General features: G+C 40.8%; 2 protein-coding genes across 2 annotated transcripts in view; one reads left to right on the top strand and one right to left on the bottom strand.

The window, feature by feature from the left end:
- The first annotated feature begins 448 nt into the window (after positions 1 to 448).
- On the top strand, positions 449 to 10,702 carry thbs4a (thrombospondin 4a). Its single transcript, XM_076270650.1, has 22 exons — positions 449 to 688; positions 1,290 to 1,487; positions 1,600 to 1,850; positions 1,998 to 2,100; positions 2,364 to 2,449; positions 2,643 to 2,694; positions 2,854 to 3,020; positions 3,848 to 3,985; positions 4,264 to 4,341; positions 4,724 to 4,915; positions 5,867 to 5,971; positions 6,069 to 6,176; positions 6,284 to 6,443; positions 7,411 to 7,529; positions 7,660 to 7,712; positions 7,825 to 8,006; positions 8,095 to 8,273; positions 8,379 to 8,427; positions 8,643 to 8,839; positions 9,624 to 9,796; positions 10,026 to 10,165; positions 10,440 to 10,702. The coding sequence occupies exons 1-22, from the start codon at positions 613 to 615 to the stop codon at positions 10,499 to 10,501; spliced, it is 2,868 nt and encodes a 955-aa protein (XP_076126765.1). The 5' UTR covers positions 449 to 612; the 3' UTR covers positions 10,502 to 10,702.
- A 378-nt stretch (positions 10,703 to 11,080) lies between these two features.
- Positions 11,081 to 14,374, bottom strand: part of serinc5 (serine incorporator 5) — a 29,536-nt gene continuing 26,242 nt past the window's right edge. Inside the window, exon 12 of the mRNA XM_076270652.1 lies at positions 11,081 to 14,142. Coding sequence (XP_076126767.1) covers positions 13,998 to 14,142 — 145 coding nt within the window. The 3' untranslated portion in view covers positions 11,081 to 13,997. The remainder of the gene's footprint in view (positions 14,143 to 14,374) is intronic.

Genomic DNA, 14,374 nt, shown 5'->3' with positions numbered 1-14,374 from the left:
TAATAATAATAATAATACATTTTGTTTGTATTGCACTTTATATTTAAACAATCTCAAAGTGCTACAGAGCAACAGTTTAAAAAAAAAGTAATTTAAAACAACCAGGGTCAAGAATTAAAGTTGTGTTTTCCCTTTCTGCCTTTCTTGATACCTTTCCATGCTTTCTGTTTCATGTTGAATACTTGAAACTGACTTTTTTCATTGTAACATGATGGTGTATTGATGAGAATGCTGATGGTCAGTAATAATTATCATGAAGGACAAGAAAAATGTTTAATTCTATTTTTAGATTATTAAAAAAACTAAAAACTTCAGTGTGTTGACGTGAAGGAGACAGTTTATAGGGGGAGGTCTTTGGTCTCACCTTCCCTCCATGAATCCATGTGAGAAGAAGTATAAACCCTCTGAGCACAACTCAGATTCTCAGTCTCCACACTGCAGTGCAGAGGTCTGCAGTGAGTCAGAGAGAATAACCTCTTCAGAGCGCTCTCTGCTTTTGCAATTGGGCTAACTTACACATTACTCACGCTGTGTAATTCACGTGTGCACTATTATCCTGCTGCCGTTGTCAGACTGGATTAATAGTCTTGGATCTTCAGGGACAGAGAAAAAATGAGTTGGAAATGGGCTTTGTTCTCCTCAGTGATTATGCAGCTTTATTTCTCATGTGTGAGATCCCAGGGAACTGGTAAGTAGCTGAATCACTGCTACTGTCAAAAGTGCTTTATCAGACTATTGTCTGCTATTCCAATTAAACAATGTGAGGTGTTTATAGTGATACAGATAAACTGTGTTTAGTAATCAGTGTTCAGGACAGGACAGAAAGCCAGGCATTTAGGCTATGCATGCTATAATGTGCCTCTGATTACTTTGTCCTGCTGCATACTTGTATATGACTTTGAAAACCGAGTCATAGTTAGAGCAAGTTCATTCAAGTGGACAGAATTTACTTCAGGCATTCTGGTTAAGTGGCACTCCATAAATTTCAGAAGGTTGCAAAATGCTCAGCGTGATTGCCTTGATGTATGGCAGTCACAACAGGTGTGAATTCAGACACTTTATTAAACTGCCCTCAAACATGTCATAGCGGCTACCAGCCATATAGTAAAACAATTTTTATGAGAACCCTGTTTGCCAAATTAAGTGCTTCTATATGTAGGATATTAAAACGCTTGACTGGGCTAGTGTTTTTGTATTTATCCAGGTGAACTCTTTAGACGTGTAATCACTGATTATTCATTCAAAGTGTTATTACTACTTTTAAAGAATTACTACTTTTATGTTCACAGTGTATGACCTCATGGGATCATCAGAATGTTTAGCAGACCTGTTACAAGGTGGACTCAGAGGTCGAGCGCTGAATGAAGTGTTCGTTCTAGCCACCTTCCAGATGAAGAGCAAAGCTCCCACACACGTTTTTAAGATTTACAACCCCCAGGACAACAGTGAACACTTGGATTTTGTGGTGCAGGGGAAGCTCAATAAAGGTGAGGTCTTTTAACTTAATGACACTAACTGCCTGGAATGAGAGCTTGACAAGTGTTTCACATCCACTTTCTTCCCCTGAAAATTCACACATGGTCTCTGCCTGTGCTGTAGCTACAATTCGATACCAGAAGAGCAATGGGAAGTTAGGCCAAGTAGTCCTTGGTGACACATCACTGGCAGATGGGCGCATACACAACCTTATGGTGCAGATGACAGGCCTGCAGTCAGGCTCACCCAGGATGGCTGTCTATGTGGACTGCAATTTGGTGCAGACAGTTGATGATCTGCCGGCAGCCTTCAAGCCGGGAGTGCCTCCTGGACATAACAAGGTGGCAATAAAGAAAATGCCATCTACCTCACAGGTGAGTAGGTCCTGATTTTCAGTTTGGTTTTGTAATTTCTGCAGCATACTACTATTGTCGTTTTCAAACATTGGCATCTCTAAAATTGTCAAATTTGAAATAGTATGACATTCTAAAGGGTGTTTTTTTTTGTGTCATCATTTTTAGGATCAACTAAGGGAGCTGCAGCTGGTGATTGAGGACACAGTTGAGAATGTGGCCACTCTGCAAGACTGCCACTTTCCGCAGACCGAATCTCTGCAGCTCTTGGGTGAAGTTTGGAACAGTTTAAAAAGACTGTCTAGGCAGGAACAAGTATTAGACTCTTGAGGCCAGCTGTGACTTAGCACTGAGTTATGTCTCTGAGTCAGAAAAGTATGCATTATGATATACTGGACATTTGCCTTTTAGATCATAATATTGTGCGCTGCCGTTTAATTGGGGTGATATCTTATAATGTTTTATATCAACAAGAGGCACACAACTTCAATCATAAATCATTTTGTGTCAGGATGATAATGTAAGTTCTTACAGGAATCACCACAACGAAGATGGAGTCTCCTGAAATGTTAGTCCTTACTAAGATGATCTCAGACCTCAAAGACCTGCTCCTTCAGCAGGTACTGTACAACACCCTTGTGATTCACAACTAAAAGCCATGTTACACTGAAAAAAGATTTCCATTATATCGCTAGTTTAATTGAAAAAAAAGAAAAAAGAATTGCATTATATCACTAGTTTAATTGAAAAAAGAAAAGAAAAGAAAAAAAGATTTCCATTATATTGCTTGTTTAATTGTATGTGTTCCAACAGATGAAAGAGACGGAGTATCTGAAAGACAGGATCACTCAGTGCTTGCCATGTGGTAAGATTCATAGCTTGCTTATTGTTTCACCAGCAGTAGCCTTGAGCATATGACTGAGCATTTGTTTGATTGCTTTGAGGAGTAGCCTAATCCCCATGTAATGAGGATGGTGACTTTGGGCGACGCGTTAACTGAGGCGTTTGATTGGTTGAACTTCAGACGGGACTGGCCCGACACCATCTGGCATACAGAACCCAGACAGCGCTTGCGGCTCGCTGAGGTGCTTCGGAGGGGCCCAATGCGTCAAGACTGCGCAAGGGGTGGAGTGCCCACCCTGTCCCGAGGGATACACTGGGGATGGCGTGAACTGTGATGATGTGGACGAGGTATTGCTGGTTTCTCAGTTTCTCCCAAAAGCAGCATTGCCATGTGTTTGGCTTGATTTCTTGATTGGACCTGAGAGTAAAGTATGGCTGGTTAAAATTGGAAAATCACATGTGGCTGTTTCATAGGGCTATTTTGAGAGCATTTGGTCAGTGTGGGAGTTTGAGTTATTCGTTACCTCACTGGTGTTTTTAGCAGGGTCTGCAAAAGCAACAAAGTCAGCATCAACACTCAGCAACAAACTGTTGTATCTGACAATGAAAATAAAGAGGCATTAATAAACAATCAGTAAAGTTGGAATTGCTCAACCAGTAAAACCACTTTCTTTTCTCTGTACGATGCAAACAAAGAAACTTTGCTCAAGAGTCCAATCTTGATGGAGAAAATGGAAAACTAAATTGTTTACTGGGCACTACGTAATTTCCTCCAGTGAACACAAAGGAGGGGTTTAAAGGCTCCCTGGTCTGTTTTCCATGACTCACTTGTGTTATCTGTTTCAACTCGCGCGTCCAGGCAGAGGCCACACGTTTAACAATCTGTGGCCAGACAACACATTACTGTTCTGTAGCAACTATGAAAAGTCTGTTCACCACTTTCCCTCACATCCTGTCTCCTATGTAAACTTCATTAGAAACCACTTACTGCAAGCATGTATTATATTGATAGTATATCAATCCGACCTATCCATCCATTGCAATGCTTTCTACCAATGTCCATTCCACATTAATGTACAAAGAGACGGTAAAGTTACACAGATTATTGACAGATGAATTTTTATGGAATGTAAAAGTTTTTGTGCTATGTGTGTGTGTGCTTTGATGTGCCACAGTGTCAGTTCAACCCATGCTACCCCGGTGTGCGCTGCATCAACACGGCGCCAGGTTTCCGCTGCGAGAGCTGCCCTCTGGGCTACACCGGTCCGGAGGTCCGCGGCGTGGGCATCGCGTACGCGCAGGCCAACAGACAGGTGAGTCATCGCAGTCCACACAAGTAACCACTTGTGTTTGAACAAGACCAGGTAAGGTCTAACCTTTCACGAGGAAAAGGGGTTTTTGCTCACATCTTCATCTTGAGAGTGCTTTTTGGCAAGGTTGATATTTTTGAATTCAGTGAGGGGAAAGACAAATGCTTTAAAATGACATGGTTAAGTGTTGTTTTAGAAGTAAATGCTTATGATTTCAGTCATTTGACTTCATTGCTGTTGAACAGAGATACAACATACACTGAACTGTTTGCATCCCTCAGGTGTGCAATGACATAGATGAATGCCAGACTGGCAACAATGGAGGCTGCAAACCAAACTCTTACTGTCACAACACTATGGTAAGAAGTGATATTAAACATTTCCTGACATTCCTTTTTAACCACTATTTTGTTTCATAAAAATGTTTGGAATGGAAGGATTGGAAATGTAATTAAATGCAATGGAAAGTAATGGAGAAGTTTTGTATATTTGTGTACCGGTAGATAAAATGAAGTGCAGCATGAATGGATGGAACCAAACAATTGAGATGGTGCATTATCTTTGAGAACATGACATGACAAGACAAGGTCCATGCTTTCATGCCACTCTTGTGTAATCTTTCTTTGTCTCTCACTCTTGGCACTTCTCTCTCTCTCCACCCCATGTCTCTCCGTGTCTGTCTGTCCCTGTCTCTCTTTCTCTGCCTCTCTGTCTCTCTCTCTCTCTCTCATTCTCTCTCAGGGCTCATTCCGCTGTGGGAACTGTAAGGCTGGCTACAGCGGGGACCAGGTGAGGGGTTGCTCACCCGCCACAGGTGGACAGCTGACCGGCCCTGGGACCACAGGGGACCGGCGGTGTGGTAACGGCCAGCCAAACCCCTGTGATGAGAATGCGGAGTGTATTGTGGAGGTGGACGGAAGCATCACTTGCCAGGTAAGGTCACCAGTCTCAAGAACATCACACAGCACAGCACGCCGGGTAAACATGTTCAGACTTCACTGTAGTGTCCACTGTTGTGTCCTGTTATTCTCTGAACACATGAATTCATTCATTTCAGTTCACATGTGTGATGGCCAGTAGCCAAATGTTTTTGTTAGAATGCTAAAGACTAAATATCTAAAATGATTATGTGTTTATGGGAACTGTGTTTTTAATAAATTCATGAGCACTGTAATGCACAGACCAATTGAAGATAATGTGTTTGTGGATATAACTGTGTACTTACATCAGCAAACCCTAATAACGGTAATATGAATAGGGAAAGATTGAGGTCAGCGCATGGGACTCGTGAGCTAGTCCCTCATGATAGGAACTGTCACATCAAGAGAAATTGATTTTTATTTATATAAGATCAACACTTTCAACATCAATTTCAAAGGTGTCTTGAGCAAGAAAAGATTTGAAGGATTCACTGGGAAAAAATCCAGTAAGGATTGGAATGGTAAAAATGTCCCCTGAACGCTCAACTGTCTCATAAAAATACTACAGAAGACAGATGAGGATTTATTAAAACTGTAGTGGCCAATGGTTGGAGCACAAAATACAGACTAAAAGAATATGTAAATTTGTGGTTGCTGAAATTGACAAGACATTGTTTTTTTTTGAGAATTTTCTTGATGTGGTTGTAGTAGTACACTGGTTGTGTAGTGTTCTTTCAAAGTGTTGTTTAGAGAGTTTTTAGTATGTCAACAAGAACAGACATTTATACCCTAGAAAGAAGCTAACATCCATGTTCAGGCCTTATACAACGTTTCAGTCAAGCCAGTGTGTGGGCAGGTTCGATCAATACCTAAATACACCCATGTAGTTACCTTTAAATCAGTCTTTATTAATTGTCATTTATTGTGTCAAGTTGATAGTATAATCATTCTCTTTTTCTGTTAGTGCAAAATTGGGTGGGCTGGCAATGGCTACTCTTGTGGCAAGGACACAGACATTGATGCCTACCCTGATAAGGTCCTTCCGTGTCAAGATGCTAACTGCAAGAAGGTGACAAACTCAACCATAGTATATTATATTCCCATTGTCCTTTTCCCAACACTATATTTTATTTTGCATGATGACCTAAAGTCTGCTCTGGTTTCAGGACAACTGTGTATTTGTCCCCAACTCTGGACAAGAGGACGCAGACCGAGACGGGATGGGAGATTCGTGTGATGATGATGCAGATGATGATGGAATTATTAATGTTGATGTAGGTCGAGCATGACGAAACCAAATATCACGTTGCAGTTAAGGTTTGAAGTTCAGGAAGAGAGGTTCATTATTACTCTCCTCTCTCCTCGTGGCAACTCACTATAGGATAATTGCTGGCTGACACCAAACAAAGACCAGAGAAACAGTGACAAAGATCTTCACGGGGACGCGTGTGACAACTGCCGTCTGATCGACAATCCTGACCAGCGTGACACAGACAGTGACGGCCTTGGGGACTCATGTGACGATGACATGGATGGAGACGGTAAAAAATCACCATCTGCATTGAGCTCACGGACATTATTTTCCATTCCTGCCAGAGCGTAGCACAGTAGCTCTGTTTTTCTAAGAACCAAACTGTGTGTTCAAAAGTTGTTGGCTCTCTCTCTCTTTCTCTCTGTGGCAGATTTTCCTGCACTTAGGTCATTTGATTATAGGGGAAAACAGAAGCCTAAGTCCTACTCGCTGGCCCTGTCCAAATCACCAATTAAAATATGCAATTTGACATGAGCCCTTGCCCACTGCGTAATGAGCATCAACAAAACTTAATAGGGTGTTCAGCTCTCGAATAATCGCAAACACACCAGGTCCTGTCTGGTTATTTCTGCCTGTCTCGAGGCATGGCACAGGTAGTGCACTTTTAAACTCTTACGAGTGGTCGAGTCACATGTGGAGAAATGGGTGCTGGCAAGACATTGACATTAACAGTCTGTTCGCAAGTGGCAGCCCTCCAAACCTTTGACTAGATCTTTCAAGGGCTTGGTCATGTCTCCTCGCTCAAGAAACCACATTTCCACTGTGGACCCGGGGCCAAGAGCTGATGACCAGTGGAAACTACCCCCCCCCCCCCCCCCACACACACACACACTCACATACACACACTTCCCCCCAGCCCCTCGCAGTTTCGCAGAAGCAGTTGCAGTGCCACCTCGCATCTTCGGCACGTGTCTGCACCACACGCGGCTGTAGCACAAAGACTCATTGTGCTCCGCGAGCAGTCGGAAAAAGGGGGAAAAAATGCATGTTTATTTCCACAACTTTGATTCCTTAAAAGTAGTGGAGCATTTAGGGAACACAAATCGCTGTCTGCTGTCTCTTCTACTAAATTCCCCCTAGTTTGTAACTGACCATAATAAGCTTGTTTAGTCTGTTATTCTTACCCTTTCATTTGCTTACGTTCACTAATGTATTTCGACACAGTGCTATTTCATGTGATCTGTTGCCTATCCCAGGGCTGAAAAACATTCTGGATAATTGCCCAAGGGTGCCTAATGTTGACCAGTTGGACAAGGACAATGACGGTGTCGGTGATGCTTGTGACAGCTGTCCAGATGTACCAAACCCTAACCAGGTACAGTGTACCGAGCAGATAGCCGTTTACCATACACATATGGTAGAGAGTACATAAGAACAATGAAATCATGCTTAAACAAGAGCTGTGAGATCATGTTTACCTATGAGTCTTCTTTGTGAAATTGTAGTCCGACATTGATGACGATCTTGTTGGAGACTCGTGTGATACAAATATAGACAGGTATGGACTCCTGCACTCAACATATCACACAATGTAACTCGCAAATCAACACGCAGAAGTCATTAAATGTTTTTTTATTTGAACCAAATTTTATGTTTCTCCTCTGTTCCAGCGATGGAGATGGCCACCAGAACACCAAAGACAATTGCCCCGACGTCATAAACAGCTCTCAGCTGGACACGGACAAGGACGGCCTGGGAGACGAATGCGATGATGATGACGACAATGACGGCGTTCCTGATACCACAGACAACTGCAGACTTGTGCCAAACCCAGACCAGAAGAACACAAACGGTAGTGACATGTCTTACATCAAACAGAAAAGACACACATCTATTATTTAATGAAGGTTTTTAGTAATTCCTCATGTCATGCTGGATAGGTGGCCAGTATGGCGATGCCTGTGATGGTGACCTTGACCACGACAAGGTGATCGACCGCATAGACAGCTGCCCCGAGAACGCCGAGATTACTATGACAGACTTCCGGGCGTACCAGACAGTGGTGCTAGACCCAGAGGGTGACGCTCAGATCGACCCCAACTGGGTCGTCCTCAACCAGGTCTGAGACACCTCATGAGGAACATATGACACACACCAACACTATGAGCAGTTCCAGCATTAACATTTTAGATCTTGACCTTGAATCCATATCAATTTATTGTAGGGAATGGAGATTGTTCAGACAATGAACAGTGATCCTGGGCTTGCTGTGGGTATGTTTGCTCTTACACATTCTTGCTAAAAACTTACTTTACATTTACTGGTATTACAAAATAATGTTAGAAAGGTTACATAATGCATGTATTATGCATACTTCTTAATTATATTTTTATTTATGCATTAAAAGTACAGAAAAACATCAGAACTGATTTCCAGACTGAAATGTTTTTGAAAGTAGTTAGACTCACAGTGCTCTCTTTCATGCCAGGATACACTGCCTTCAACGGTGTTGACTTTGAGGGGACTTTCCATGTGAACACAGTGACTGATGATGACTACGCTGGCTTCATCTTCGGCTACCAGGACTCGTCCAGCTTTTACGTGGTGATGTGGAAGCAGACGGAGCAGACCTACTGGCAGGCAGTGCCCTTCAGAGCCGTGGCCGAGCCTGGCATCCAGCTCAAGGTCCGTTCATCATCCACTTCAGCCGTTAACTCTGCACGGGAGATCTATTCTATACTGTATAACTACTGCTTGTTGATCATTTATTCATAAAGTCTTCATTTAAGGACATATGCACATTTAAAAGCACCTATGAACTTGAGTGGATTATGAATTTAATTTTAAATGATGTCCACAGCTTAAATCTGACAAAATGTTGTGCACTTATACTGTATAGCTACAGTAGCGAATGTGGGTCACCCTCTAAAATTTAATTGGCCTGTAGCAGCCAACATGCTATTAGTCAAAACTATCAAATGGACTATGGCTCACTCCACAAGGACTACATTCATAAATTGAATTAATAAGTATTAAACAGTCTGGCATATACATATTTTTTTTGTCAGAAGTGTTATGCATCAACACCTTTCTTAATAATCACACATTTTAAGTCTACATGGACTTTGAAAACACATTCTAAAAAGTGTTTAGCAGCAATTTACTCATGGGTACTGAACACATTTTACAATAAACATATCAGCTCATATTCTGAATGTATTTAGCTGATGCTATTATCCAAAGCGACTTACAGATACCAAATGCAGGGGCCAGTTTACTGGACCAACTCCGGGTTAAGTGCCTTGCTCAAGGGCACAATTACGACAGCCGGGAATAAACCCACAACCATTGTGGCTACTGTGTACTAGCCAGGTTTCTTAGCCACTACACCACCACTGCCTCATCTAATATCTCATTCAGATGTAAACATTTAGTTCCCTCACCTGTCCCTGCTGCGTTGTGTGCACAGGCGGTGAAGTCAAAGTCGGGCCCTGGCGAGTACCTGAGGAACTCCCTGTGGCACACTGGCGACACCACGGACCAGGTGCGTCTGCTGTGGAAGGACCCGCGCAACGTGGGCTGGAAGGACAAGGTCTCCTACCGCTGGGTCCTGCAGCACCGACCTCAGGTCGGCTACATCAGGTGAGGCCGCTTGTTGACCCTATTGCGCAACGCACCCTGCTGGCCATAAGGGGATCTACAGCTGGATTTTTTCAAGATTGCTCCTTGGCAACCTGTGCTTTGTATGAAGTCTGCCTTTCCTCACTATTAACGCTCCTAATATGGAGAATGCACCTGAGCTAGATAATTAATAATCAAATACAAAGCTCAGAATTCCTGATTGGAACAGAGATCCCATTTCTTTGCACAGGGTGCGTTTCTATGAGGGCCCGACGCTGGTGGCAGACTCTGGAGTGGTCATCGACACCAGCATGAGAGGTGGCCGACTCGGTGTGTTTTGCTTCTCCCAAGAAAACATCATCTGGTCCAATCTGATGTATCGTTGCAATGGTGAGTGAAAAAAAAAAAGACTTCTGGTCTCAACCAGTAATTGTATCAACTGAAGGAATAATGACTCATAATGAACATTTGACTATTGAGTAATGGTAATAATGGCTATTATTATCCAGTTTCCAATGTGCATATTTTCATATGGAAATATCCATGAAGGATAATAGCATACTGTTTACTCATCTGTCAGAATTAAATAAGGATTTGAAACTAAAGTGGTTTGACACCTTTAACTAATGAAGCCCCCCCCCGTCCCTGTTTGTTCCCTTTACAGACACCATTCCAGCTGATTTCCAAGAATACAACACGCAACTCTTGGGCAACACAAGCCAGTAATCAAAGAGGAGAATGTAATGACAGAATAACAAAATGGAAAGAATGTCAGAGATCATTAGTGTGGAAAGGAAAAACAGCATGAAGGCTCTATTCTGATCATTAGAACTCAGCTTCAGAATGTCTAGCAGAGAGAGAAAGAGAGAGTTAGTGAGTGAGTGAGTGAGTGAGTGAGAGTGAGAGAGAGAAACATACCGACAGCTAGAGAGAATTACATTACATTATTACTAAGCTTTGAATATTACTTGGACTGCGCCAAATTGGCACGTAAACTTGTACGGTTACATTTTTCCTCCATGTTTATGATAAATCTGAGCTCAGAGTTCTTTTGTCAGCATTGTTTACCAGGAGTTGAACAGTTCTTTTTTGACTTAACAGCACGATTCTTTAGGATCTTGCGGAATTTAATTTTCAACCATAACAGCTCATTTTCCAATAAATATATAAATAAATTATTTCAAAGAATGTTTTCCTACCATTTAAAAGTAATAGGAATCCTTACAGATATTATTACAGACTTCACATGGAAAAAAATACATTTAAAGGTCCATAACAAAGACAAAAAAAAAAAACACGTCAGAGTTACATTTAGATTTTATGTTTAATCATTAAAAAGACCACTGAAAAACTGAGAATTCAGTACAGGACAGAATAGAGTTTGTACTTCATGATGTAAGGCTCGTTCATGGCAGTACAGATGGTCTCTAGCACACTGCTCAGCACCTCAATCTTCACCCACACACTGGTACTTCAATACCAATACTAATTTATGTATACAAGAAAATGAATTAAAAACAACAATAAAAACAACAACAAAAATAACAACAACATATGAACACAAATAGCTCTCATTTATAATTTGTCTGTTAGGTTTTTTGTTGTTTTTTCACAATTGGACAACAACAATTATGCCTTTCACTCAACCTATGTATTGCCCCTAAAAAACAAAACAGCTATGTTTCATTCAGATGCACCTACCAAATATGTAACATGTAAACACACCGAATTGAAAGTGCAGTATTAGCACTCCTAGTGGTCATTTTTATAACACAACCCTGACGAGGTTGGCAGCTGAAGAATTTGACCTAGAAGCATTTTGAAAGTACTAAACAAATAACTATGAGCATTACAAAAATAATGGCAAGCATCATGTTAGTACACAACTCTCACACCAACACACAACTCTCACACCAACAATTAATTGTAAGTGGTTTTAAATGTCAGAATTAGATATATAGTAATTTATTTCTAATTATTAATCATAAGACTGAAATTACAACAATTACTTTGACCACTGAGATAAGAGAAAGAAATATACGGTGTTAAAAATGAAATGTGCTACCTTGAAGACCCCTTCACTGTTAATTACTATTTTTCACAGGTTTTTTAACCTTAAGAATTGCATTCAAAGGTGACAAGCGAGCAAGTAGTTAGTTCATAATGAGTGAAACATACCCACAGTGACTATTTAAAGGGACTGACCTTTACACACTTTTGTTAGCTTCTGAAAAGTGACCCACAGAACTTCTGAGTAAAGAATTGCACGACATTGCAAGATGCCAATTCAAATCAATTAAAATTAAAATGCAAATCAATTAGTCTATATCACAAATCTCACCCCTTTCTATATGGCTAATTAGTTTGTTAAGAGAAAATGAAGACATAAAACCACAGGATAAAACCCTTCATATAAAAAGTTTCCAGTTTCTGTTATGTGTTGTGGGCTGAGACAGGTGATACACACTGTGAGCATACTGATCACTGATGTGAGCTCATGCTACATCTGTTGTACTACAGCTGCACACTAAGCATCAGGAATACATACTAGTTCTAACTGTAAAATGCCAGTATGAAAGATAGAAAAAGTGCATTATTATTATGTACATATTAACAACTAAGATGGAAAAATACTAAATACTGGTGGATTTGGATCTTGGAAACTGACTCTACAAATATTTATTATTAGTATTTATTAGTATGAAAATGTAACAATAGTTCACTGTCTATTCTCTGATGTGATCATCAAAACACTAAATTACAAAACAACACAAAACAAAATTTTATGTTAAAAAGCATCTCTAGTATGGAGCAACATTTCCTCAAAAACGTATTTTTTTACCACTTTGAATGGTAATTAAAAGGAAAGCACAAAGACAACCTTACCAAACATGAGCTGGTAAAAAGCACTTCTGATTGCATTAAAACTGATTGTTAAATAATAGTTTGTAATAGCTGTACAATACCTGTATCTGCTCAAACCCAGTTTGAGAGAAATGCTGCTTCTTGGTTACTTAAGTAGTTGTGTGAGTTAGCAATGCTCTGCATTTGCCTGGACATGACACCATTGAATCCCTTAGGTTCTAGCTTTGGCCTCCTCCGATCCTACTTAGTGACATCTTGAGTGCATATGGAGGGCTGCATTCAGTATTTGGCCTTAATGCTGAGAAGTCACTGCGTGTCTAGTTGATGGTATATCTTCACCCATGACAAAAACGTCATATTTGGACTATAGACTAACAGCTGTATTGTAACACACCTCCCGAACTTCACTCTGTGCCCTTCAAACCTTAATCCTCTCCAGATTCAGTTTCCAAAACCTCATATCCTGAGATTAAGCTCTCGCACGACTTATGCCTCTTTCCTGACCCAACTACAACTACCGACAAAGATGAATATCTTCTGTCCTGATCATAAAAAGCTACAACAAAAGAAAACAAAAGGACAAATTGGCCCCATGATTTCCATTTCTATTTACACAAATCTTAGGTCAATATGTGACATATTTGGGAAAAAAGTCTGTGCAATTACAAAAACATATTTTCCTGGTGTTCAACTGAGTCTCACAGATGCAAACAAGAATAATAAACAATGAGCTGAAATGAGTAGTTTGAAACCAGATGACAAAGAAGTACAAAATTAACAATAGCCCGTTGAATTGCATAGAATATATTATCTACCAATGTAACAAGCAAGACACTTACAGGTGCTTTATGGGCCTGAGCAAAATGTTTCTTGGGTTTGAATCTGGGGATTGGTTCCTCATATATTAAAAAAGATGTTTATATACATTTACGACAACCAACTGGTAAAGGTGGTCACTGTATCCACAATGAATGCAACAGTAACAGAACTCCATGCTTCATAATGAAATATAAAACAAACAAACAATCAATCAAACAAAGTAAACAAACAAAAAAACAGGTCATAGGAACTTTAAGGCATTGATAGCCTTCTCTTGACACACATACACACTAAAAAACCTATGATGAAACATAATGTAGAAAAATGTAGAAAAAAGATAAACCTAACAGCAATAACAAAACCCAAACTACTGAGGTGGTGTGTGTGTGTGTGAGAGAGAGAGAGAGAGAGAGAGATAGAGAGAGAGAGAGAGGGTGTGTATGAGTGTCTGTGTGTGTGTGTGCCTGGGTGGGTGTTGCCACCTTTTGTAGGAGACAACAGGATGGGCAGCAGGGTTGGGAGTGGGGTCTCGCTGGTTCTAGGCCTCAAACCTCCTTGGACAGAACACGGGGGCCACCAGGGTCCCCAAGTAGAGCACGAGGCAGACCCAGCAGGAGGCCATCTTGATCCAGAACACTGACCAGCTGCCGTCCAGCAGCTCCTCGATACTGGCATCTTTGTAACTGTGGGCACACAAGCAAAATCTCAAGACAACAATTCAACAAACACAATACAAGAACTCAACAAACAAACAATAAAAAAAAAACAGAGAGGTGGGTAACCTGGATTCAGACACTAGAAGTCTACATACTTGTTCACTAAACAATACAATTCCAATTACTCTTCAGCCAGGTAGATCAGCTAGTGAAATCAGTTGTGTTTAGTACACAGGCAGAACCAATATATAGTGAGTAA

Source organism: Alosa pseudoharengus, unplaced genomic scaffold, assembly GCF_046254945.1.
Source record: "Alosa pseudoharengus isolate Yale_2024_CS ecotype anadromous, Long Island Sound unplaced genomic scaffold, YU_APseudo_1.1 YU_APseudo_1.1_scf_6, whole genome shotgun sequence".
In the NCBI taxonomy this organism is placed as follows: Eukaryota; Metazoa; Chordata; class Actinopteri; order Clupeiformes; family Clupeidae; genus Alosa; species Alosa pseudoharengus.
The sequence above is the reverse complement of the archived record's forward strand: the minus strand, read 5'-3'. Positions and strand labels throughout refer to the sequence as shown.

Coding starts and splice junctions, on each gene's coding strand:
- thbs4a (XM_076270650.1), top strand. CDS start 613: ATGAGTTGGAAATGGGCTTTGTTCTCCTCAGTGATTATGCAGCTTTAT. Junction 3,021..3,847: donor ACTGTGATGATGTGGACGAG/GTATTGCTGGTT, acceptor GATGTGCCACAG/TGTCAGTTCAACCCATGCTA. Junction 3,986..4,263: donor ACGCGCAGGCCAACAGACAG/GTGAGTCATCGC, acceptor TGCATCCCTCAG/GTGTGCAATGACATAGATGA.